The 27,214-nt window shown below is 42.9% G+C and overlaps 2 protein-coding genes across 2 annotated transcripts; both read right to left on the bottom strand.

The window, feature by feature from the left end:
- Nucleotides 1-113: 113 nt before the first annotated feature.
- On the bottom strand, nt 114-3,447 carry LOC133913287 (stem-specific protein TSJT1-like). Its single transcript, XM_062356394.1, has 4 exons — nt 3,136-3,447; nt 960-1,200; nt 726-846; nt 114-584 (listed from the first exon to the last, which is right to left on the bottom strand). Exons 1-4 carry the CDS (start codon nt 3,342-3,344, stop codon nt 391-393), a joined length of 765 nt encoding a protein of 254 aa, XP_062212378.1. The 5' UTR covers nt 3,345-3,447; the 3' UTR covers nt 114-390.
- A 1,978-nt stretch (nt 3,448-5,425) lies between these two features.
- On the bottom strand, nt 5,426-25,839 carry LOC133913288 (protein SPIRRIG-like). The gene is made up of 19 exons (XM_062356395.1): nt 25,261-25,839; nt 23,918-23,987; nt 23,733-23,818; nt 23,456-23,591; nt 23,314-23,370; nt 22,259-22,432; nt 21,711-21,902; nt 21,555-21,620; nt 17,942-18,056; nt 16,570-17,699; nt 15,485-16,190; nt 15,293-15,395; nt 14,101-15,191; nt 12,362-14,012; nt 9,267-12,287; nt 8,239-8,547; nt 7,794-8,100; nt 7,545-7,691; nt 5,426-7,083 (listed from the first exon to the last, which is right to left on the bottom strand). Exons 1-19 carry the CDS (start codon nt 25,482-25,484, stop codon nt 5,917-5,919), a joined length of 10,752 nt encoding a protein of 3,583 aa, XP_062212379.1. The 5' UTR covers nt 25,485-25,839; the 3' UTR covers nt 5,426-5,916.
- Between the last annotated feature and the right edge of the window lie 1,375 nt (nt 25,840-27,214).

Raw genomic sequence — 27,214 nt, forward strand, 5'->3', positions numbered from 1 at the left:
ATTCGAGCAACGAAAATGAAATGCAGTGACGGAGAAAGGAAAGAACTGTGATAAAACTGCCTCCAAAGTAGTAGGCATCACGCAAAAATAAAAAAAACACACAGCATCACAAATTCACAATACCAAATGGATCCTTTTATTCAACTTTATTGAAACAGGGGAGATAGATTTTCAGGTATCTAAAACAACACTTGGGGCACTTGGTATGATTAGTATCAGCATATTACGACGAGGTAGATAACGCGACCTGAGAGTCTCACGGCGTTCGACAAATGCGTAAAAAAACGTAGCACAGCAGCATCGTCTGTCTCAGCGGTTCATCAGGTACACCGATCGGCACCTCACGGCCGGGGAAATGGGTAGCAAGAAGATGGTGGAAGAAGCCGCCGGTCAGAACTGGTGGGACCAGTCTGCGGCGCTGCCAACGCGGGGGATGCTGGCGTCCTGCTTCTTCTTAGCCTCGCTGTCGACCTTGAAGGTGGAGCCGCACATCTGGCCCTGGCTGTCGACGCGCGGCACCGCCTTGACCTCGTGCAGCGGGTGCTCGAAGCTCTGCAGCCCGCCCGAGGTGGTGTAGAAGCAGCCTGATGGATGAACATGGATGATGAACTAAGTTGGTGATCACGCCGTCACATTGCAGAGTTCAGACTGAACTCTGGAGAACGGAGGTGCGAGGATGAAGATGAAGTGATGATCACTGAACGGAGTTCTGTTCTTGTAGTTACCTTTGGGGAATGGCGCGAATGAGTTGCCGCAGCCCGTCTTGAGGAGCCCAGCGTCGTTGGAGAAAACCATATGGTCCTCGGAGTCGACGCCCCAGAAGAAGGGGATGCTGCCATCAGCGTCCTGCGTTCAGGCACGGCATTGCAACTCAGCCACAGTCAACGAGGTAAGGAAAAATGCATGCTTCAGGAAGAAGAGATGGTTGCATGATCGCACTGCACTGGGTGTGGACTTACAGCAGCAACGAAGGTGGATTTCGACATGGTGTCGTACAAGATGAACGCGAACTTCCCGCTGAGATCTCTCACGACCTGGCTGGCTGGGACGGGCCCCCTGTCCCTGAGGGTTCTGTAGGCCTCAATGAGGATGGTCACCTCGTTCGCAGTCTTGCTCAGGCCATAGTGCTGCTTCAGGTTGGCAATGTTCTCAATGTGCCCTTGGAACAGGCAGAAGATGTCATTCACAGCACCAAACAACCTGGGTACGAGAACAAGGCACAGAGTCAGGTAAATGTAATTCAGCCAATTGTAAGGATATATAGATAACAAAAGAACTCTCAGAATCAATCACGATTCAAGGCAAGCGTAGTATGTGTTGCAATGCACTTTCTCCAGGTCAAAATGACCTTGTTTGAAAGAAGTTACATGCTGTGCATTGGACAGAATTCCCACACGCCTAAAAAGCCATGCTACTGTGTGAAGCATTATCTTCAGTGGTTGGACTTCCTTCACTACACCAATAGCATGATGCTTCAAATACAACAGACTTGTGTTGTTTTCATATCACGGATGCACATCAATGCCAATTATGTTTCGTATATGAAAAACTTAGCAGGCTAATAATAGGTTGGACAAATACAATGCACTTTGAGTTAGTTGAAAGGGACTCGACTCCGGACGGATCCACAACCATTTTTATTTGCAGTAAACGACGTGTTACTACCTAAATAAAAAATCACCAGTTACCATCATCCTCGTTTGTGCTGGCAAGGAACAATAGTTTACATGTATCAAGTTGACATGTAATTCAGTTGTGTCGACAATACATGGGTATGGTATTGGACATCAAAAGTCCAGCATTATCTATTTGTTGAATATTTAGACTACACCGACATGTATGACATTCAGATATCAAGTGTAACACATAGAATGTACAAAAGAAAGATGTAGCTACACAGAAGGTTTAGCCAAGGCTCTCGTACTCATAGCAGATCCAACTCCCCACAAGAACTGGGAGGTCTCTCTTTACATTGGTAACAATAATTTACATCTGATAAGATGGTTAGACTCCAAAATCAGAATAACACAGCTAGCAGTTTGAACAAAATGGCTTAGGATAAGGCAAAAAAACATCCTAGAGGTAAGTAGTTAAAGCAAATGCTTGTACGATGTGACTGAATGTATCGAGAACTAGAATATTCTTTCTTTCTTCCTTCACTAACTGCTGGATGGTCCGACTTCATTTCAGAAACCAATACCATTCCTTATGAAATTCCATATACCCCTTAACAAAATCCATTCTAGCACAGTCAATATTGCCTAATAAACAGCACTACCGTAAATACATGCACATACTTTAAATGGAGGGTGTGGATCATGTGTAGGTGGGTGTCAATCAAGCAAAAGGTTAATGCCAAGCATGACACTAAAATATTTTCTCTATGCATTCCTGACTCCAACTCAACTTACACAGATTGATGAAATAGAATTTCACTATCGATAATCATGCATGAACAAACAATACATCAAAAGAAACTAACTCTTTCAAACCCAATGTACAAGTTCTTTTAATTGACTTCACTAAATTTCGCCTGAACCGAATCATAAGAGAATACTAAACGAACAACCCATTGTGCTCATCACAAATGTGCTGACTCTACTAACTTCACTTCTTGGTCAGATCTAAGCAATTAGAAGGACATGACTTGCCACTAAGCCAAAAAACAACCCCAAAATTTATCCAAGAAACGCTAGAGATTACATGTTACACCATATAACCCACAAGGCCCGCACCAAATCAAAATCTGAACATAATTGGCCATCGTCCATTTCATCCTAGCAAAGAGAAAGAGCAAACCAACTTGAACCCCCTCCCCCCCCCCCCCCACCACCCAAAAAAAAAAAAGAAATACCCCCACCCCAGAAAAAGTCTCCCCAAGAATCGCGATGTAAAGCACTGGCAGGACTAATCGAAGGCCACATAGTTAGCTAGCCCCAAGAAACCGAAAGAAAAAGAAGATCTCGATACATTCCAACCGGAACCTCAAAAAGTTTCACCCCGTTCCAACCCTCAAGAAGCGATCACATCACCGAATCTTAGGCCGGAGGACACGAACACCACGCATTTGTGCATCGCAAGGAGCCATTACAAGCATAGACTCGGCAAAAAGACAAGCACGGGAGAGCACAGCACCTGGAGACGAGGGGGTTCTGATTGGCCGCCGAGTACGCGAGCGCGCCAGCGGGGCCCAGGCTGACGGTGACGGCGCCCTCGTGAGCACCGGAGAATCCCTTCATCAGCGCGCCCACGCTGCCTCCGCCCCCGGCGGCCGCGCCGGCGACCGGCGGGCTGCGGAGGCCCTCCGGGCACTTGGCAACCGTCGGATCGAACACCGCCAGCATCTCGCCGCCGTTCGATGCGACCGCTCTCTCCTCCTCTCTCTTTCTGTGCGCTGACTCTTCTTGCTTCTCTGATTCTGTGCGCTAGGACACGGAAACGCTGAATGCCACAAGTCAGCATATATACAAATTTCGGTTCCCATTTTGCCCTTTGGTCGGTTGTAGGATTTTGTTTTCTTGGTTTTCTTTGATCAAATAAATTGCCATGTTTTTCTTGGAAGGGGCTGGAAGCCCTGAGGTAAGCAGTGCTTACACCCCTGGTCTTACACAAAGTACCTAGGAGAAGAATAAAAATACAGCAAAGCACACTATAACTACTTCTCTAGTTCTGACAATTAGCAAAGATGACTCTAGCAAATAAAGAATTACAAAACAAAACACATGGGACTTCTACGTTACCACCGACCAGCTCGATCGTCCGCCGAGTGCCAAGCTCAAGCTTGACGGAGACCAACACCGAGGATAGGTACCATATCTTCCATCCAAGATGGTAAGGGGACACCAGATATTAGTAGTAGATCGTAAGAGAAGAAAGCTATTGTGGGTATGATAATCACCTTGCAGTACATCTAATGACATAAATTTGGCACCACCACTACCGGAGAAGAGAAAATCGACAGACCATAAAGTAGATCTAGTGTTATCGGTGTTTGAACTGAGGACCCAGAGAGCTAAACTTGTGCTATCGATGACCCAAGTACAAAGAAACCCTCCCTAAGAGATTGAATCAATCTCCAGCCTTTCTGCTAACCGGCTAGAAGTGGCGTCATGGCCGAAGAAACAAATGTGTCACCATAGAGAAGAATCTAGATCTACATAGTAAATATCTATAATCCTCGCTAGAAGACAGAGGGACCATCAAAGACGAAGGTGGAAGTGGATCCACAAGAGTAACCTCAGGTTCACCCTTTTTCTGTACTGTAGCAGGAAGAAAATGCCATGTTTCCTAGGTACCCAGCAGTTTTATTCTGTTTCAGGGAGCACCTTTATGTTTATTCAATTTCTCACATGGCTTCTAAACCACAAAAACTAATAAAAGATCACGATCGATTCGACCAAGCTGGTCTTGAGGTATAAATAAAGGTATTTGAATAATCTACCTTTCGAAATGTGAAAGAAATTGCTGCGCACAGTTTGTGACTAGTTAAAAAATAGTTGCATCTGTCTATTTTGCACTAGATGTGTCCACAAATCGTATCCTAGGTAGTCTGGTAATTCGGTGAACAAAAAGTCGCTTGTCCTTATCCGGTTTACATTCAATATTCCACCGCACGCTGACGTGGAGAAGCGTAAAAGGACTGCAATTATCGTATTGACCAGGGTAGATTAAGCATAACCAGCTGGGAGTTCTAGCTAGCAAATGCTGACAGAAAACCACCGTTTCAAAAGTCGACAAGCCAATGCCCACATATCCGGATCCATCGTGGAAGATTGGAAGCCTTCATCATTGACTGATCCGCGTGCTCTATCTTAGGGTCCGGAAACAAATTTGCCTTAGTTTTTTTTTAGCTTTGCATCCTAGTTCTATCTTAGATTTAGAGTTTGTATATTAAAATAAAATGATTTAAAACTCTGTTTATAGTTTAGAATAAAATCTCACACAAATATCTCTAATATTTCTAACTCTTAGATCAACAATTTCTAGAACTAAAGATATTTGAGCTCTGACAACTCTTAATCTAATCAGACCCTTAATCTAATCCACCTGTTTGGTGCGGAGAAAGGAATTATCGTGGGATCATGGACCGATCCTAGAATGATTTGGTGGACCGAGTGGAAACATCGAGACGACGCGACTGCTGGCCCAATCAACTAACTCAAATCTCAAGGATTGGTTCGAGTTTGTAGATGTTAACCTGCCAGTGATTTATTTTCGCATGCTAATCCATTTTATAACAAGGCCTACAGCAGCGTTTACTTTTGCCTGTGTACCGAAAGTTGTATTTCAAATTTGCAACGAACTAGTTGCTGAAGGTACAGATTTTACGTTCGAAATGATTTTGGGACAATTGCTTCAGATCATTAGACTTCCAACTGAACCATGGACAGGGCGCGTCAGTTTGTTCAGCAAAATCTCTCGCATGTATCTGCAAACTGACTGACTGAACAGAAGGGTGCTCAAATTACACCCAGTCAATGAATGAACAACACTTCTAGTGGGGGTGGAGAGAAAGAAAGGAAAAATAACCTAACACCCTTTTCCTTGCATTCCCAAACAAAACATCAACAATACATCATCGTCATCATCCACCTCAACCGGCATAATTACCCTGTACAAACTTTACAAACACTGGCACCTACCCCGCATGAATCCTTTTCTCCTCAAAAAAGCAAGGAGAGAAGGTAAAACCACCAGATAATTCACAATATAAGATTATGATGTCAGCACAGCAACGCCTCGATCGCCTCATCCTTTTGATGTGTTTCTGCTGTATTAAGTCTCCCATGAATTGTTGGATGGCCTGGGCATCGAAGGAAACCTTCATATAGCACGTTTATGCACGTCAAGGCAGAATCTGAACTCTTTCGTCAATGCATTTTCTATGTGCAGGTGAATCCCGATATTTCTCTGTCGTTATGAATCCTTAAAACTGTCATCTTTCAGTGACCATGAAAGCAAGTGACCACTGGCATCCCCACTCAGAAGCTGTTTCAGGTCGGGAGGTATACAAAGGGCAGTGACTGGGTACTTATGTGACTTGAGCACCTTCTGAAGAAGTAGCCTATACTCCGGTGCTTGGCCGTTCAGGCCCAGCCCCCCAAAGGTGATTGCAGGCGATTTGCTTTTGCTATTTGCTGCCTCATCAGACGAGCAGTGCACCATCTTCCATACCTTAACAGCACCGCTTTGATGACCTGTCACATACCAGTTTGTCTCCTGCCAGTCTGAGTGTGTAGTGCTTGCCACAGATAAGATGAGATCAGAAGGAAACTGGGAGGTGTTCACCACAGCAAGGCAGTCCCCGTTTATGCTCCAAACAGCAAAAAGAACACCAGCACCTGTCAGAATCTCGCCAGTGAGGTTGTTCACATGTAGCGCAGTCACTGATGCTGGGAACTTTGGTAGCTGCTTCACAAAGACCAGGCTTGTCAGGTCCCACAAGATCACAGAACAGTCGTCAGAGCCTGAGACAATTAATGAGTAAGGCTGGCTGACATAGACGCAAGTTATCTTGCCCGTGTGAGCACACAAAGCCTTCTCCATTCTCAGGAGACGGCGATTGCCATCCTTCACAAATCTCCACACTGCAACAACTCCGTCATCACCACCTGTGGTGAGAATGTTGCCATCATGGCTCACTCCAGTGCACTGAATTTGACTACCACCATGAAGGTTTTCATGAGTAGATAGAAGTTTATCCTGGTCATAGGTTAATAGTCTCAAGCTGCGGTCAGGGAATCCCCAGGAAATGTATTCACTATAAGTTACTGGCTTGAGCAAGCTGTTAGCTGCGGCAATTAGGATCTTATCGTTGTAGGTGACAATCTGGGACACTGAAGATGCTGTCTTGCGAATCTCTTGGTGTGTAAGATAGGCACTGTATCGTAGAGGATGAGGAGGGATTTTCCTGTCAGTCCGTCGCTGTGGATGTGGTTTTTGGAATAACTGTTTTGGGGTCTGACCAAAGTGGTTGATCTGTGCCAGTATTGAAGCCTTCATGGTAGGATCTGATACTGCATCTATGTCAACATTGCCTTCATATGTGTAGTGATAGAAGACATTGATGGCATCTTCGGCTGCCTGTCGTATACAAAAGAAAATAGGCATCAGAAATCACGTTGGAAAATAAGAGTGACACTACAAAATGAAATACATAACACCAACAGGAATACTCTCTCTGTTTCACATTGTAAGTCACTGTAGTTTTGTATTTGCAAAAGTCAAAACCCTTTGCCAGCACAATATTATAGAAATCAATGGTTAAAATTACATCTCACAGACCATGGAAAGTAAAAAAACATACAGAATGAAGCGGATGGATTGACCAAGTCATTAGAATGCTGCTCAGGACCCGAGGACAAAAACAAAACTATGGACATGTTAAGCACCCTTGCTGCTACTGGCATGGCACAAATTTATGAATCTATAAAAGAAAACACCACTTTTGTTTTAAACCCAAATATATTTGTGCTGTCATGTGACAGCAACAGCAACACCACTAGGGACAAAATAGGAATGCAGAAACCTGACATGCTTAATACCTTTCCTCTCTGCTTATATCCAAAAATAATATCAATCCAACGATGCAGATTCTCAGATACATAGTCTGACTCCAAGGCTTCCCGGTGCTTCCTGATGAATTCTCTTGTGCTACCTTTAGCCCAAGGTGGCAAAACAACATCACCAACCTGAAAGCATTATTTCAAGAAGTTATATGTTTGCCTCTCACAAATGTGAGCTTCTCTACATCTAGCGCACAGATTAGTGCATGAACTTTTGTGAAAGTATACCTTCTCTCCTGATTGTTTCTCCCCCAGGTCGAGATTAAACCGGTTCTCCAAAAATTCAGGCAAATAATAGAACTCAGGAATCAGTTCTTTCACATCTGATGTGTTGCTCTTGCCAGCAGCGCTTACCCATGTATCTCTCACACTGTTGAATAACCGGTCTGCATGGTCAAATTGCCCACCCTGCAATTTCTGATTTTCTGTGCTAAAAGGAGGCAACCTTAAAAGATAGAAAAGGACAATCCCAGCACTTGAATAATGAGAACCATAATGGAACTTTGGTACATCAGGGTCATCCCAGCTATCATACCTGAAAGGAACAAAATAAAGTATTTCAATTGATAGTTAGATGAACAGACCTTTTACGTTTAGCAAAGTTAAAGATGTTATATTTTTTAATTGAAAAAGAAACAAAAGAAGTATATTGATTGATGTTAAATGAACAAACCTCTTACGGAATTCCTCTTCTCCTTCCTCTGTTTGACATCCCATAGGTTTATCAAGCTTACGAAATGTCTGTGGGTTCCTCAGATCTAAAGTATCGCTCTCATAATCTGCAAGAATCCATGGAAACACTGGGTACTGTGTGAGGTCACTATACCCTCGACCAGCAAGTGTATTTAGATGCATCAGATATTGGAAGTTGGTGATTTCTCCACTTTGCCATCTTTTAGAGAAGGATTTTGCCATGACTTTGAAAATACGGCTCCCCTCACCGCTGTCCTGTTTTGAGGATGCTGATATTGTCGTGTCCAACCTGTGAGAAAGCATGTTTTTGTGAATTATTAGCAAAGTGCCCATGCTCAAGAGACCTAATGATAAGTAAAAGCATTAAAATGCCAAGTTTTACAACTTCAGATAGTTCACAGAATGCATAATTTAACAGAAATCCTTCCACTAATTTGGATGAGGCCATGCAGAAAGAAGAGCATTTACAGAGCGCCAGTATCTAACTGAAAAGGAGCTTATTATGGCATCCTTCCAAAACTAACAATATTTACTCTGCTAGTAAAAAGCATAATAGACATCTAAGATTTGAGTGAAAATAGGCAGCCAGTTACCAGCAGAATCAAGTAAACCTACCAGTCTAGGGAAAAAACCACAAGAACCGCTCAGGTGAGCCATGATCCTATGGGAAGTAGGAATATACTCTAAGATGGTTTTGAAACAATAGATCCTAAATACCAGAACTTAGACAATAACAAATTTGACAGTGACATGTTTAACAACGTAGCAAGCCATTGACAAAAAGTAAATTCCCTCACATAGAGACATGAATGTTAATTCCTCTGGCAGATGCTGTCATGAATTGCTGCTACCTATTACCTTTCATGCCATCGTAATTCTACAGATTGCCAATTAATTGTTTTGAAATCATTTCAATTCTAGTAGGAAGTGGTGTCAAATCTCAATGCTAAGTAAATGAGCATGGTAACTACTGAGTATATGCAACTGCAAAGGATTAAGAATACAAACATGCTATTCCGTGGGAGATTCATGGCGATCAGATTTTTGAACACTTCCTCCCTCTCCTTTTTGTGGAAAACTAGAAGCTCATTGCAACCATCCATGCTGAAAATCTCGATTGCAACGGGGCGGAGCTGATAATCACGTTTTAGTAGCTCATGAACGCTATCAAGCTTCCACATATGCCATCGATGAGGCAGGTTGCTGCTGCTGCAAAGCTCCTCCTTACCCCAAGCACCTCCATTGTATGCCCATGCTCTGCCACCAAAAAAAACCTTTGCTGTTGCACCCCACATGGAAGGTGATTTCTGCTGAGATTCACCGCTTCCCATTATATCCTTGTTCACACCTAAAGCTTGATCAATGACAGAGAGCTCACCTTCACTGCCCTTTTCACAAATGCAATTGGAATCATCGATGTAGAAGTTCTCAATAATGTATAAGCAAAGTTCTCCAATCAGAAATATTCCATCACGCTTATCAAGACCAGCAACCCGTTCACAGTTGTATTGATGCCTTATTTTTTCAGAGGGTTCCAGATAAGGTCTGATAAGATATTCACCATTGTCAAGCAACTCCTTTTCTGATTTATTCTCTGAGGTTCTTGCCTCAGTACCTTTAACTGAAGGTACCCTTCTTGGTGAACTAAGTTCAGGTTTACCCTGGTGACTCTCTGTCATGTGATAAGAAAGGGAACTTGATTTAGCTCCAAATTCTGTCGCAGAGTAAAGACTCTGTTCGTTAATGCTGCTTTTATCATCAGTCCAGCCAATTGGAGCTGACATTGTGCTTCCTCCTTTAAATATGTCATCGTCATCTTTGAACGATGCAAATTCAGCAGCATCAAGTTCCTTCTGTTCAGTGTCATAGGTCAAAAGATTCAAGCCTGACATTGTATCTGACCCAGATGTCATCAACATGTCTCCATCCTCTTTATTGGTCATCTTAACATCATCCAACCCAAGGTTGCTGATTAGAACATTCTGAATAGTATCTATCTTAAATTTGGAATGTTCAAGTTTCTTCCGCATTCTATATGGTCCTTCAACAGCACATAGCTGCCACGCAGGTTCTGTGGATAATTGTTGCATGGGAAAAATACCTCTTTCATGTACAAGCTGTTGGAGCTGGCTTTTCCACTCACTTTCTCCATGTAATATCCATCCATATTTGTCTTGACGAATTGCTCTTAGCTCTGTAGACATCACATCACGAACCAAATCAAGATTATACCTCCGCTCATTTATCTGCTCCCAGTGTCTGGCATCTAGTTTTGAAGATTCACGTGATTTTCGTACCATCTCTTTCTTTCGTCTGGCTTCCATCCCTTTTATTCTTACGCCAGGAAATTTTGCTGAGCCAGTGATATATTGAACCCACATTATTAGAGCACACTGGTCCAACACTTTACTTATTGTTTGCTGAGAACTCTGGAGCCATTCAAAGAACATCGAGGTCCTTCCAGTGAGCAATTTGTCAAGCCCTCCATGCAGGATGTCCATTTGTTGCCCTTGGTTAGGCTTGCAAACTAGCAGGTCCTCAAGAGATTGGCGACGATGCACTAACAAGTATTTAAGTAAATCCACCGCCAAGTTTTGAGCAGTTAGTCTCTTGTCACGGAGAAGTGCCATTAGATTTATGCAGAAACAACACATTAGATCAGTATCAACATTACTTGGGCACAGCACCAGCCTCTTGTTGGCAATTAGAAGCTGAAGAACTGTACAAATATCAACAGAAAAATCTTCCTGGTAAGGTTTAGAAGCTAAACTCCTCCCAGTTTCTGTTAGGAATGCAAGATTTGCAAGCAGGTCATCTTCCCCCATATTTTTAAGGAATGTTGGCAGGAAACAGTACATTATCATCCGGTTTGTGTTCTTCAATATGGCATGGATGTAAGGATCGAGTTGTCTGCTTCCTCGAGCAATGGATAAAATACCTTTACCTGGAGGTACTGCATCTTCTATACGGCCATCTTTATTAGCAAGCTGCAGCATCGACATTAAGAATTCTAGTGTTCGTAGCACCCCGAGTGGGGTTGGAAAGCAGCCCATGTACACACGATCAACTATCATCCAGCAAAGTGGGTCCAAATTGACAGACCAACGGCTCTTGTCAAGTTTCTTCCCGTCTTCTTCATCATCAAGTAAGAGTTTTCTTTCAAGGAAGTTCATCAATCTGCTTAGGCACAGGCCTTGGAAAACCAGAGCAGAATCAATATCAACAAACAAAGGCACGGACTCCAAAATGCTCTCAATAAAAAGTGTCGCTTTAAGCTGTTCCGAGATAATGTCAGCAAGGATTTGAGCAACAAAATCAAGAACAGCAGTAGCTCCTGCAGAGCATGGGCCGCCCCCGTAACCTAAATCATCTATGTCGAGCAAAAGCTTGGAATTGATTGGAAAAAGTGTATTCACTGCAGGTGACCCCAGCATATTTGTCTTCAGATCAGGGGACGAATCCAGGTCTATCCCAGACATAGATGAAGCCATGGATGGAGAAGCTGTCAGGTGTCTACCATCACTATATGATCCTGCACTACCAAGCCAAGGTGTGAATGGGCCCATGGGAGATGCTGTAGGGGTACTTCCTGCTCTGTGGGTTGATCTCTCAGATAGAACAGGAGATCCAACATTATTCATAGAAACTGAGTTGGGTGAATCAGCTAGTTGGTGGGATTCAGCAAAGCCATTTGAACTTGGAGCTGAGATCCGTCCTTGATCATGAGCCTTCTGAAACATTTGGTTCGCTTCTCCATTTAAAAACTTAGTGCTCAGCTTCTGATTGGTAGAATCATCTGCTTTTACTTCAGCATTTTCAAAAGAATTTTGCACGCCTGTACTTTCTGAGCTGGAACTTTTCTGCTCCTGAGGAAAACTTGCAACACTCAATGTTTTGGCAGATTGTTCCTGATCATGTGGTAGATTTGAAAAGGTGTCCTTTGAACTTCTATTGTCATCATCATGGATATTCTTCTCATCTGTTGCGGCAGTTGTTAGATCTTTTGCCATTCTCAAGGCACAATCAGACCTGCATAACCAAAAAAGGGCTTAATATAAACATTTAGAGCACCTAGTAACTTGATATATGCACATTGTACAAACCTTACACAAGAGAAATATAGATCAACACAGTTCTCTAGGAAATCATGTCGCCTGCAAACAGCAGAGAATGGTGGGCACATCTTTACCAAATCAACCATGAACCTCAATACTGAAGTCACAACAGCAGGTGCTGCGGCTTCACCACCCATTAACCTTGCTGCATATGTCTTATGCATCAGAGCTTCTCCTTGAAGATCACTTCCCATGTCCGATGTTGCCTCAACAAGATCTGCGACCAAGGTGCCATTAAAATGTGAAAGATTGCTATTCTGATGCGCAAGCATAGATTTCATAATCAAGGAGTCAAATGTAGCTTTTGCCATTGCAATTATAGTATCCAATAGATCCACAAACTTCAATTCTCCATAGTTTCCATCACTAGGCATGAGAGCATGGAAATCAAGCATACGGACCTCCGGTACTCTAGGATAAACAGGCTTCCCAAACACCAAACAAAACAATATATAGTATATTTCTGGAGAATCATGAAAGCTTAGAAGCATATGATTCAACCCTTGAAAACCTCCGCTTGCACGGAACTTCAGAGCAAATGTAGTGGATGATGTAAGGCAAACTCCTAAAAGAGTTGTGATCCATCTCATACTAGTCGGATGCACAGCTTCATCAAGGAAATATGTGACCAATCTGGATGAAACAACTTTATGCCATTGCTCCAGCAACTCTTCGGCGTTTATGGTTACTTGTAGATCAATAAGCATTTCCAATAACATGTTCCTCACAATGACATGTTTTCCCATAGCCTCCCGGACAATCTGACGGTTTGGTGTAAGCTCTGGAGGGTCAAATGTCATAATTATGAATCTTACAACAAGCTCCAGCTCAGAAGCTAGAAAACCATCCTCCAGGATGACACCTAGTAGCACAACTAGCTTCTCCAGCACAGGAATTTCGACATCACCACGTTGTAAAGTAACAAGAAGATGCTGCACAAGATTGATTCGACGCAATATTGTGAGGTTGTGATTTCTAAACCAATGCATTGATACCATCCTCTCAAGAAATCCGAGAAGAGTTATTTGTACTGATATTGGAGCAGCAACCCATATAGTCCAGTCCAAGAGAACATGTTCAACCATATCGGCATTTGACAAGACTATAAATTCAGAAGTCTCGCCAGCTAACTCAGCATTCTCCAGCTCAGACAGGTGGCTAAATGAATCCTTTTGGGCTGAAAAGTCATTCAAATCCCCATGTGATCCAACAGAAGACACATCATCGCCGAACTTGGGTAAGGTAAGATCATCAAAACTGACCTCTGGGGAGATTCCAGATGCATAGCTTGCTGTTCGATTTATATTTGATTTCTGTGGCTCAGGAAAGGAGGCCTCACAGGCAGCGATACGGAAGAAGATATCAAGAGACTGCATATCAAATAGTGACATTCTCCTATGCAGAAAAAGTGCCAGAAGATGATACCCCCTCAAGGCCTGCATGTTCTTCACATTTTGATGGCTCTGCTGTAGAGATAATGCAAGCAACTCCAGTGCCATATGCAGCATATCCCTAGTCTCAGCAGCTTCAACAAGAGCAAGCACAACAGGCATCCCACCAACTGTTTGAACAGTGTCACCAATTGTGCACTGATTACAAATGTAAACATCACCACTTAGACGTCCATATCGTGGTATACCTGTCAATATGAATCAACTAAATGAATCATGGCATATTCCAATTGAGAAACAAAAATGTAATTAAATAGCTGTACAGCATTCACGAACCTCCTATTGGGGATGCAGCAGCAGAAGTTGGATCAACAAGATTCAGCAACGAAAGAGTCCCAGATGCTCGAAAAGCATCTGATGATGTTCCATCAAACACAAATATTAGCTTCCTCCCGGACAATTGTAAGGAGAGATTTCTTAACCGTTCCGTGTCCCAAACAATTCCACTGCTCTCAAGTCTAGAGTTCCCTTGTTTCATTGAACTATCAATGCGCTGGTTGCTTGAAGGTGCAGGTACTTCTACTTCTAGTGAATCCAGGATTGCCATTACCTCCCCACCGCAGGCCCGGTTTGGGACAAATCTCAGAAGATCAGTGTCCTGGAATAACCCTTGGTACCCGTGTCCAAGAATGTACATGAAACAAATGCTCCCGGGTGTCAAGACCTCCTCAAAAAGATAACAACAGCGGAGCCGCCATGATAGGTCAGAAACTTTCCCGCGGATAGCAGGTGTACCAAGTGTTACCTGCAAAGATTTACCAAACGGTGATGGCGAGTATCCAAGCTTGCCAGTGTGCCTCAGCTTTCCATCAAGATAAAGGCTAGCCACACTTGCTTGAAAAAGGCCAGCTAGTGCATTTGGCTTACTATGAACAACAGCAAGATGATGCCATTTTCTTTCTTCCATTTCAATTACTGGAAATGACAATGAACTTGAATTGCCCGTAGATATAGTAAAAACACCATTATCATGGAGATAAAGTTCAGCATACAAAGTGCTGGCATCATCCACTGCACCTAAAGAAAAGATGCGCAAAACTTGCCCACTCCTTTTACCATAGGCCCCTTTTGATGTTTTTTCTGCTTCCTTAGACTGGCTTTTAAAGAAGTTCTGATACTGGAACCAGCAAACAAAAGAGTACCCAGAAACAGGTGGCCATGTCCTTTCTCCTAATGAAACTTGAATAGATGCATGGCCAGATTTGCTCATGTCCATCTCAATGAAAGGAGCTAGAGAAACATTTCCTTGTCTGACATCTTCCATTTGAATTAACTTGTCCATCATATTAACAAAAAGATGACCTGAACGCTTCACTTTCAGCTGAAGAATATATCTCATAAGAAGTCTTAGTTCGGACGAAGACAACCTGAATAAAAAATGAGCAATCATGTACCACAAAATAACAAGACGAGAACTGTTGCAAACTTGCAATGAGAATGCAATGGAATTTCATGAGACATAGCTGACCTGTAAGCACCTAGCAGTTCAACAATTCTCAAAGCATGATTAAGAATAGGAGAGGAACCCTCTAAAAATGGGCTGATTGTCTCAAGTAGAAGGCCAACACATCCTGTATAACAAACAAGTAACAAAAACATAAGGTGCTCTTGTCAAACGGAGTCAAAAGAAAAAGGGTAACAAGAATATCTTTGCCCATACCAACAGAAGTTAAATTCTCCTGGTTGAAGGGACCAGCATTTGCAAGCTTCTCAATGAATCTCAGTAACTCAAGTTGAACTTTAGGTGTAAATATCAGCAAGGAACGGATTAGTACAACAACTGCACTAGCATTATACACCCGCTCCTTGTCAAGCCTTGAAAGTCCAAATGAGGTTGCAGACAAGAAGCCGCCCAGTTCATCCTCTGAAGTTTCAGATGAAATGCTCTCTACCTGAAGGTTACTGGTGGGAGGAAGAGTAATCTCAAGTGCAAGCTCAAGCAAAAGCATAATAACTTGTTTTTCGCAATCCACACAAAGCAACCCAGATTCAGAGAGAAGATCACAGAAAGTGTTTGACGACAGGATTGTATGCAGCCTTATCCTATTGACAGAATTATTGCATACTGCAGCTGTCATAGCTCGCAATAGAAAACCAAAAATCTTCATGTGAGCATGCAAGGATGATTCAGCCTCTTCATTTTCACTGTCATTCTGGAAACTATGCAGCGTTGTTAGCATCAGAGAAAATCCAGTGGCTTCTCCAAAAATTCTTTGTGCTGAATTGTTTGCCCCAAGAATGCGCCATAAAGCACCAAATGTATCACACTTTGCATCATTATCAAGCTTGAATTGAGAACCTGATGAGGTCGATACCATCCCACTCTTCAAGATCTCAATCAGTGACCCTATTTCTTCTGGATGAGCCTGACAACGAGAATTTTATAGGTAAAATAAGTCAAGTTCGCATGGCAAGCTGCTAATGTTTTAAAAAAAATGGCAAGATGCTAAAAATTCACTCGGCGTGCTTAGGAATGTACAGCTAGCATAGGATAAAGGGTCCTTCAACTGAGACCCATGAACTAGAGAATTCCATTTTTTTTCTCGAAAACGCAAGAGAGTTGTGTGTAATATTATATTAAGAGAGAGAGAGAGAGAGTACAATGACGCCATGTCTAGCGCAAACATCCTTACGAACACAACAACCACAAATGATTTAAGCCACATTTAAGCCCCTAAACTAAAAATTGTTTCAGAAGAAAAATGATTTGTTCTTTTCATGTGAGAGCAAACTACAAACACAAACCTGAAGAGAATCTTCAATTATCAGGCACAACAATAGTCGCAGTACACCAGATCTGTGGCTTTCAGATACCAAGAAAGGAAGAATGATGTTGACACCATTAGACGATCGGAATGATTGCTGGTTAGGCTCAGCTCTCTTCAGCAGATAAAAAAGACAATCCCAAGCAACAGAAATTGTTCCGTCATCTTCAAACATGGGAATTTTGGTGGAACTAGAAGCCACTAACTTTGGTGAAAGAATTGCATCTTTGTCGTCCACAGTCTTCTGAAAATCACTTGCATTGGATGTCCTTTCTGTAGAGCCAGAGGCCTTATTTTGCTGCTCATCTCCAAAGAAAAGCTTGTTTTGCTTCAAGTCATCTAACAATACCCCCAAGACGCCCACTTCTCTGAGTACTTTCTTATACTGCTGATCAAAGGACAATAGCTTTACGAAGAACGAAAGCACTTTATGCTTAAGACTGGTAGAAATTGGTTGCTGCAATAAGCAACAGAGTGACAACAACTCCTGCTCAGGAATGCAGTTTACAACAGTGACAGCATATTCCAAAATTTTTAAGATGACCTCTTGTAGTGCTGCAGGAAAGCTGCCCATGTTTAGGATGAAAAGAGGAACAGTTCGCAGTTGTTGGCATAACTTGTAATTTTCAAGATGGCTTGAGAAAATCTTGAACATTCTATTAAGAACTTCAGCTTGCACTTCCAAGTTGTCGGCCTTCAGAAAAATATCCTGTAGCATCTGGATGGCATCAAGATCTTTTACCTTGGGGCTATTAATTTCCATCACGTCATCAAACTTGTCAGCAGATGGAGTTCGGCTTCTGTTGTGGCCCATTCCTTTCACATGAGAAGATTTTGAACTTTTACCACCGCCATTTTCAGAAGGTCCAACTTGTGACAAATTTACAAGAACATCAAGCAACCTATACAACTGAGGTGAAAGATCACGTGAGAATATATCTTGTTCTAATCTGTGAGAAGGATCCAATCCATCCTCTTCGGATACTAACTTGGGTGAGGATTGGAGAGTCTGGCTTTTGTGTAAGCTGCATAGCGTAAGAGCAAATTGAACAAGGAACTGGTAGCCATGAGCATTGTGTATGTCTTCCCTGAGCCTTATGGACCCAGACTCTGCAGGTTAAACCAAATATCACAATATTAGCACACAACAAGAGTAACCAATTAATTTGCACAAACAACAACAAAGCCTTTAGTCCCAATCAAGTTGAGGTAAGCTAGAGATTGAAACCCAACAAGAGGCACATGAACAAAAAAGAAAAGGCCATTTAACCTGTAAAGATTGGAAATTTTGAAACAAGCCATCTCTACTCCAAAGAAATGCATCTGAGTGGCAAAAATCTGTCAATACTTACCAGGCCTGTAAGACAACTCAACACATTCCAGTAACAAATCCACAATGCCCATGGTGTAAGCAGCATCACCACTCTGATGATTGAAATCTTTCACGGCCATAAGGAGTACTTTAATCTAAAAGACACGATCGATAAAGAGTTAATAAGATTAATCAGAAATATATGCAAAATAATAGATGTTCCAGCAAATAATAAAAGGAAAACTGCCACAGGATGGTGGTCGCAACTGTTAGGAATAGCAACTTGTATTCAATAGTAGCCCTTGAAGACAATATATAGAGTATATGAGGAGTATAGGATAAGGACTCTAGTAGCATAACATATATGTAATGGATAAGGACTTTATATTCCTAACAACCCCCTCAAATGCAAGGTGTATGCAATAGCGTTGCATTTGAAAGAGGTGACACTAGATAATAGATTTAGACTAATACATCCAAAAAATGTCTCTTCAAAGCCATCGTAGAGTGGAGCCTTTGTGATCCTATCAAAGAGTAGAATCGTGATGATGAAAACAAATAATGCTCTTGGTCAAGAATTGCAACAAAGCAATGACGAGTAGCAAGACAACAAATAAAGTTGTCACTAAAGCTACGAAAAAACCAAGATGACACAAGAATGCCCTAAACCAAGATGACGAGTAGCGAGACAACAAAAGAAGTTGTCACAAAAGCTACAGAAAAATCTAGATGGCCAAGTTGCATCAATAACGACTGGAAAGAAATCGACGAATGGATAAAGAAATATGTGGACTCACACGGCATAAATGAACTCAAAGTAAGACTGAGACTTGAATGGAGACAGACCTCACACAACAGCAGGCCACCACACCTAAGACGCAACGAAATTGCAGACACTCTAATATGAGACTAAGACATTAGCAGGCAGTAGTGAGATACTAACAGTGGAGATGAAGGGTGACTCCCCCCTCTGTGGCAATGTAGACGAGTTGTGATGAAGATGAGCGACGAGCGGTGTTGAAGGAGTAGAACCAGTGACGCGGTCAGCGGCTCACGCAATCCAGATCTTGGAAGAGACACCGGCGGGAGAAGCAAAGGAGCGGCCTCTAGTGGGCGAAGCCGCCAACATGAAGATCCAGCTCTCAAGATTGCCAAAGCTCGTGGTCTACACTATGAACCCGTGGACCATGGAGGAAATCCACAAACAACGTGCGATCGCTAATGTGGTGAGCTCCTGCGAGGCCAAATCGACATTGCGGTGATTGACGTGGAAAGCCTTGGAGAAGTCCACGTTGTCACCGAAGAGGTACATCCACTTGGACTCAACAAGGAGTAAGAGCGCAGACGCTTGCAATCAAAGCACTTCTTAGAGCTGACGCCGCCGACAAAATAGCGAGAGGCGGCGCGACGAATGGCGACGACGGCCACCAAGAACAACTCGAGCCCGAGCACTGCCGCCTAAATCACCACCGAGAGGACCACTGCCACCACCAAGGAGCCCAGCAGCAGCAACGACGAAGGCAGCCAGCCGACCGAGTCGGCAAGGCTCGGCAAGCCAAATCCGACCCGAGCAAGGCCCGAGGCGACGCGAGGTGTAGCCGAGCCGGAGCAGAGCAGAGCAGAAGGCAGACGGCGTGGGAGGCAGGTCTAGGCTAGAGACAGGAGGTGGGGGCATATCCGGCCAGGTGAGGTGGCACGCGCAGGGCAGATCTGAAACAAGGGAGGCCGAGCGTGGGGGACGTTGGGCGCGCAGGCTGAGGAGGGGCGCTGGAGGAGCTGTAGTGGCCGGCGTTAGACGTCATGTGTGACAAGCGAAGGCGTGCCGGCGGGGGAGAGCCGGATCTGGCCGAAGAGTGGAGGAGCAGGAGCCGACATCGACGAGAAGCACGCCGGCGCGACAAGAAGAGATGTGGCAAGCGCAAGATCTGGCCGGGGCGCGGCAGGACTAGAGGCACGACAGTGCCCCCTCCACCGCCTCCCGATCCCGATCCGAATCAGAGGCGGATGAAGGTCCCCCCTCGACGACCAACGACAACGGTATGCCTTGGGGAGAGCGGCATGGACGGGGGGAGAGGGTGTAGATCCAGCTCCACGCCTAGCAACAGAGAAGAACGAATCGGACTTGGCGGCTTCGATCCGAGTTTGTAGCATACGAAGGATCGAGATGCGATTAGAGGAGCTGACCGAGAGAAGCCGACAAGGAAGCAAATTGATCCAATGAACACTGCCACGAGAGAGAGAAAGAGAGAGAGCCGATGGGGAGGAAGCCGGCGAGTGGATAGATCTAGATCGGGACGAGTTGCGGCGTCCAAAAAAGAAAAACCTAGCAGTGATACCATGTTAGGAATAACCATTTGTGTTCAATAGTCACCCTTAGAGGCAATATATATAGAGTACATGAGAAGTAAAGAATAAAGACTCTAGTAACCTAACCTATACGTAATGGATAAGGACTATATTCCTAGCAGCAACACCCCGATGGGAAGGGGTCAAATCCCAACCCGCCCCTGTCTAAAATAAGGTATGGGGAAAGTAGAGGATAAAACTTTAGCAACCTGGTTACAATGGTTTAGTTGGGGGTCCAAAGAGATCAACGTAGCCACGTAGGTCAAAACGAACGCCTAAATGGAATATTATGGATGCTTCAATGAAGTTTTTCCCACTATTCAAGAGTTATATGTTCTACGTTAGCCAATAGATAACAACTAGATATAGTTTGTTCTGCATGAAGATTAAATAACTAGGCATGAAGGAGAAGATGTTGGTCTTGGTGGAGAGGTGATTCCTAAGGATACCTTTTGATATTTGGGATCGATGCTACAGAAGGATGGTGATATCGCTGAAGATGTTAGTCATAGAATCAAAGCCGGATGGATGAAATGGCGTCAAGCTTCTGGCATCCTCTGTGATAAGAAGGTGCCACAAAAGCTGAATTGTAAATTCTATAGGACGGCAATTTGATATGTGATGTTGCATGGTGCCGAATGTTAGCCAACTAAAAAGTGGCATGTCCAACAGTTAAGTGTAGCAGAGATGCGTATGTTTCGATTGATTTATGGCCATACAAGAAAGGATCATATCTGAAATAATGATATACGTGATAGGGTAGTAGTAGCGCCAATTGAAGAAAAGCTTGTCCAATATCGGTTGAGATGGTTTGGACATATCCAACGGAGGCCTCTAAAGTCACCTGTGCATAGCCGAATACTAAGGCGTGCTGATAATGTGAAAAGAGGCAAGGTCAACCAAACCTAACATGTGAAGAGTCTGTAAAGAGAAATTTGAAGGAATAAAATATCCCAAAAGAACTATCCACTGATAGAAGCGTGTGGAAATTAGCAATCTACATGTCAAAACCATAACTTATACATCAGTCTCCTTATACCGTTATTATTTTTATTTTGTTACTATTACTAGTACTTTTATTATCATTATTGTTTTCACATCATCTTTTTAGTTAGATCTTATGGGTTTCATCTCTAGTCTACCCCAACTTGCTTGGGACAAAGGGTGTTGTTGTTGTTGTATGAAGATTAAACAACTAAAGACACATTGTTACACGTTGTTTAGTCAAGAAGCCATTCCAACCACTAAGATAAACCCAAGAACAGAACAACATTTCATCCACAATGAAGAAGAGATAGATAATGTACCAAATGGTGCTTCCTGATGTACTTTGCAGAAGTCCCATTGTCATTTGCAAGAAGAAGACCAAGAACCTGTTTGGTTATGAACTTAATATATTTGGCAACTATTGATGTGGCAGACACATGACCCTCCAAAAAAAATGTCACATCATTCCAACTTACCTGCATTGCATGGCGATGAAGCTGAATTGTGTGAAGGGGAACAAGACCCTCCCTGAACTGCGAAAACACAGTGAGTGAACCATTTGCAACCATGTGGAAAAGAACTTGTAGAGCATCATCTTCAATTAAACTTGGTGCGGCAGATGGATGACTTGCCAGTGCCTTCATTATATGTACTACACTCCCCTCAATCTCCATAGCAGAATAACAAGAAAATAAAGTCAAAACCCATGTTGACCATGAAAAAAGAAAGGCAAGAAATGCAACGTATAAAGAAATGCACCATATAACACATGGAACATAAAGCAAACTTGTAATGATACAGATGGATACTGCAAAATGGTGATATCCAAAGCTCAGCCAATACAATGTTAAACAACAACAAAGCCTTTTTGTCCCAAGCAAGTAGTTGTAGGCTAATGAAATGTGAAGCAGCAGCAACAACGACGAAAAAGCCAATGAAATGCTAAACAAATTATGATTTTGCATGTGTCAACAATTGCGATGTCTTGCAAAGTATTTCTATGAGGCAAGAAGATTAGCATTACCTCAAGCCGTCGTGATTGTCTAGGATCCCGATCTTTGCTCTTCTCACTTTTTGATCCTTCCCGGCCAGCAAGAGAGGGATTTGGGGAGTACTCATCAGGACTCAATAAGGAATTGAGGATATATATAAGGCAGCACAAAATACCAGAGTCCAACAGAGGCTGCTTATCATTAGTCTGTAACCAAGAAATTAAACATGACAAGAGATGCGTGTTACTTTGAACATTTCGTGAATTGTGTTTCATCTTGGATATGAAATACCAGACATCAGTTGAGCAAGTCCTTATTGTAGCTAAGTACTTTTTTATCTGTGAGCCACCGGGCACCAGCACATTTTGAAAATAATACACTTGGATACTAATTTCATCAGAAGCAGATGTCTCTTGCTTCTTTGTACTATTCATTGCATGCTTTAATTTTCAATGCGCTACAAACGTTGCAATGAATGCGCGGAGAACTGTGGTTGCTGTATATTCCTTTACTCCAATAATGCATTCAACAGTATAGCACCAAACATTATGCAACATTTCAATGGCCGATTACTTAGCTACAAGATGCTTTTAAACATCAATTTCAAAACATTAATATAAGTATATAACGGCAAACACAGAAGTGATATTGTACAATAACCAAGTAGCACCGTTTTTTTCAAGGTTTGCAGGGACTATGATGTGCATTTGATACAGATGTTTAGAATCCTTTTTGCCCTCCAATGGCTCGGACAGTGTCACTGGCAGAGCGGCCAAAGTGATCGCTCCAGTATACATATGAAAATAGCATTATAAAATGAATAAACACTTTATTAGGCAGCTGCATAGCAGCATTACAAATGTAAAGAAATCTGAAATGACACATGTAGTTCTTTGTTGCAATGATTTTTTTAACGCAACGCATGAAGTCATGAACTATTTAAAGCTTAAGACAAATTGCAGTATCAATTAACTATCATGTTGCTCTTATATTGCTGCATGTTCTTAACACCAGATAACAAGAAAATAGAATATAAATGAAAAATAGAATGTGTTTTGAACAAGTTAACAAGAGCAATTGCACTAACCTCTGTCACGAGAACATCGACAGCGTATAACAAGTTTGAACCAGGACATATGCCAAGCTGGATCATGGAAAAAGAGTTATCAGAGGGCGTACAGCCACCTGGAATCTGGAAACTGCACCATACAAACCATATAACGACAAACCTCTGTGATATCCGAAAAGAAGCCAATAACATCATCAACACGCAGTGATCTTCCTTTGCTGTGGATTCTTAGTTTCTCCACATCGGTTACAAAAGCTCTTCCAATAACAAAAGAAAAAACATGTGCTTCTACTAACCTGTAACAATTGTGAAGAAAAGAACAGAAGAAGACCTGTATTAAGTTTCTTACATAGACAACAGATATAAACTCGCTAAAATAAGCCCAAACTAACAATAGAAATTATAGAAGTAGCATGTGCAAGTGTAAAGAGTCATACTTTGTAACTAACTGAGCTACACTAGAATGATGCTTCACTAGCCTACAGAAGACATCTACAGCCAAATTTAAGGCCCTTTCTTTCTCCTGCACAGGGAAAAACAAAAGACAATGTTAAGGTAACAGCCAGCTCACAAGGTGATATTATTGATTTATGGTGACAAAATGAAACAAGTTTCAGGGTACCTTTTCAGAGCTGGAAGACCGGAATTCTTCCCAGAACCTCCTTAAGTCCAACTCCAAATCATTTTTTCCCCTGAGTACAAGAGAAAGAATGTTAAGATGGACAGCATGGAAATTTTTTGCAGAAACATATAATCATTTACTCGAAACAGCAGAACCAAATTCCCAACTAATATTTGGTAGTGTAACGGCGTTTAACAAACAATGCAGCAATGGCAAAAGAAAAAATGAACAAGCAGGAATCTACCAGGCCAAAAATTAAGCATATATAAATGAACATGGCTTATAAGTGTCCATTCTCCATTAAACTAGATAATAGCTTCTATACATCTGGGGTCTACGAAATGAGTCCAAAGCAGATCATTCATGTAACCACACAATGGTAACAAAGAACCCTCATCAACCATTGCCCAGGCAATACAAGTGGCTGTGCAGCAGGACTGGTCGCAGAGAATTTTAACATTCATCTTCGCGTATCAATGTAATAGTAGTAACAACAACCATAACCTAACACGACATTTAATCTAAGTATCTAACAGAGGAAATCTAACAAAAAATCAATGAAGACATGAGCATATCCCTATCAGGGCATGCAAATTTAACAGGCAACTCATAGAAACAATCTAACACAGTCAATCAAACTTCACAATACCTTAGAATGATGTGTGCCATAATAATCCTACAGCATCCCTAACTCAAACATCAATCAACAAATCAAGCCATCAAAACATATCAAGTTAATCTCAATCGACTAAACATTCCACTTTCTCTTCTTCGAGAAATGCGAAAAACCGCTGCTCTGCTGTTCTACAAAAGCACATGCAAACGCACAACAAAACCAAAAGGACAAGGGCCATTAGCCGTCAGACACATTCAAATCAGCGAATTGACCACGCAGCTAACACCTCACCCAACCACCGGCCTAATCCAGCATCATTTCTCCCGAAGGCACCGTCCTGGTCTAGCTTCATTTCTCCAGAAGGCACCATCAAAGCCTAGCATCATTTGTCCTTAACGCAAACAGCAAAACCAAAAAAATTGCAGCTCTATCACCAAGCTTGAGCTGAAAAACATTCAGTTGTATCAATCCGACAGGTCAAAATGGTTAACATGATGCCTAATCCCGCATCTACCGACCAAATCTCCAAACAGGACACGAAAAACGCGCAGAGAAAAGGGCAAAACAAGCATCTGCGATCAAACGCTCCCCGAATCCAAATCCGATCACCACTGCTCGACCCGAAAAGCGCGACCAACAGGATCGCATCGGAGCTGACTAGTCATCACCGGATTCGATTCAGGCAACGCGAGACCGCAGGGGCGTTTGACTCGGCGCGGGGACCCACCTGACAGGGGACGCGGCGGCGGAGGGCGAGCTCCCGGCCGCCGCGTCGAAGCCGCCCTCGTCCCCACCGGTGGAGGCGGAGCTGAGCCGCGGGGTGGCGAGGTCTGGGTCGCCCTGCTGGTGGCGGAGCGGGGACCCGGGCGGCGGCGGCGGCGCGGGCTGCTGCTGCTCATGCTGCTGGCCGGCGGCGAAGACGACCTTACTGAGCAATGTGGACCATTTCATGGTGCCGAGCCCTCATCCGGCGCCCAGATCCCGGCCGGATCCCGCCGATTCGCCGGAATTCCCACGCGATTCCCCTCCTCCCTAGCGCCCCTTATTTCTCCGAATAAATTTTGTTCAAGTTGTTCCTCGCCTCCCGCTCGTTGCCTCCGACCTCCTATTTTCGCTGTCGTCTGCTGCTTGTGTTTTCTCTGCCTCGCTCGTTTCCCTTTTTTGTTTCCTCCTTTTCTCCACGCGCCTCCAGCCTCTCTCTCTCCCCCTCGCCTCACCCTCGCCGCCTCTCTTCTGCGTGCTCCTGCTCCGCCTATTTGGTTTGCGACCTGTGAGTTGTGACTTCTAAGTGTCCTCTCTATTTGGTTTTGCCAGCTGCTTGTGAGTTATGAGAGACTTCCCTAGGATTTTTATTTTTCTTCTTCTTTAATTTTGTTTCTTTTTTAAACCTCAACACTAAATTAGAAGTGGTAATATCTCAACGTAAGTTTAAACACATAATCACATATAATATTAGGTGCACATTAGATCTATAACGTATACACATCACGCGTCTCTAAAGAGATCAAAAGAGTCATAAATTTCGTAGATGATGAACATATCACAATCAAATTGTAGCTCTACGCATACGAGATTAGAGATTTATTTTTAGAATAAATCATCAGTAAAACACTATTGCTCCCAACCATTGAGCCGAGCTCATTCTCTTAAATTTGTTTCTTGTAGGTAACATCTTAATAATAATACCATGACCATGTCTAACTAACTGACTTTTGTGTGTGCGTGTTTATTTTTATCTTTACGACTTTACCGGAGAAGGTACCTTGGCTCCATCACGTGCCAATCTTTCCCCTTTGTGAGAGAGTGACTGCTTGGTGTTTGGTAGTGTAAGGTAGAAATGGTAATAGACTAGTAAACAAAAAGGGGAGTTTTCAATAAACATGATAATTTCTTGTCTTCACTGTTTTTCTAGAGATTACTTTTTCTCATTCATTGAGGATTCCAAGTTTGGTATTTGTGGACTTGTATGATAATGTTTAAAAAATAATTTGACAAAACTAGATTTTATTGGTAAATCAGCTGTACCTTTCTAATTGGCGGCAACGAGTGGCTGCAGGAAAGGACACGAAATACACAAGCCCTTGATGTGTTCACAGCCGTCTTCAATCTTAGGTCTGGGAGAAGGATTACCACCCATGAACATGTATGGGGAAGTGAGGTTCGTTGTTACCTATAGCTTAGATCTGGATTAGTCGTTGATGCCCTTTAATCTTAGATCTAGATTGGTCGCCGTTGTTTTAACCTTAGATCTGAATCCCTAGATGAGGATTTGAGTTGTTTGTGGTACCATGGGTCATAGAAGGAAGACAAACCCTTGATGCATTGATAGCCATCTTTAATCTTAGATCTGGGGAGAAGGGTTATCTACCACGAACATGTATGAGAAAGTGAGAGTTGTCGTTACCTATACCCTGGATCTGGATCAGTCGTTGATGCCCTTTGCTTAGATCTAGATTGGTCACCATTGTTCCGACCTTAGATCTGGATCCCTGGATGAGGATTTGAGTCGCATGTGGTACCATGGGTCATAGAAGGAAGAAGTTTGTTGGGCGATGATCTGGAAGGGGGGAATCTGGTGGAGAATGGTCGCGGGGTGATGAAGTGGCGTTGAAGCAGCCATACTGTCATCTGGCCATTAGCAAAGAAACATGGAGACACAAGGTAGCAAGGAGGGGAATCAA

This window comes from Phragmites australis, chromosome 3 (assembly GCF_958298935.1).
Source record: "Phragmites australis chromosome 3, lpPhrAust1.1, whole genome shotgun sequence".
NCBI classification, from domain to species: Eukaryota; Viridiplantae; Streptophyta; class Magnoliopsida; order Poales; family Poaceae; genus Phragmites; species Phragmites australis.

Excerpts from the sequence above, each read along its gene's own strand:
- LOC133913287 (XM_062356394.1), bottom strand. The coding sequence starts at position 3,344 with ATGCTGGCGGTGTTCGATCCGACGGTTGCCAAGTGCCCGGAGGGCCTC. Across the intron at positions 1,201-3,135 it reads CAGAACCCCCTCGTCTCCAG|GTTGTTTGGTGCTGTGAATG; the intron begins GTGCTGTGCTCT and ends TCTCGTACCCAG. Across the intron at positions 585-725 it reads ATTCGCGCCATTCCCCAAAG|GCTGCTTCTACACCACCTCG; the intron begins GTAACTACAAGA and ends TTCATCCATCAG.
- LOC133913288 (XM_062356395.1), bottom strand. The coding sequence starts at position 25,484 with ATGAAATGGTCCACATTGCTCAGTAAGGTCGTCTTCGCCGCCGGCCAG. Across the intron at positions 17,700-17,941 it reads TGAGTTGTCTTACAGGCCTG|AGTCTGGGTCCATAAGGCTC; the intron begins GTAAGTATTGAC and ends TTTAACCTGCAG. Across the intron at positions 15,192-15,292 it reads GAACTGCTAGGTGCTTACAG|GTTGTCTTCGTCCGAACTAA; the intron begins GTCAGCTATGTC and ends TTTTTTATTCAG.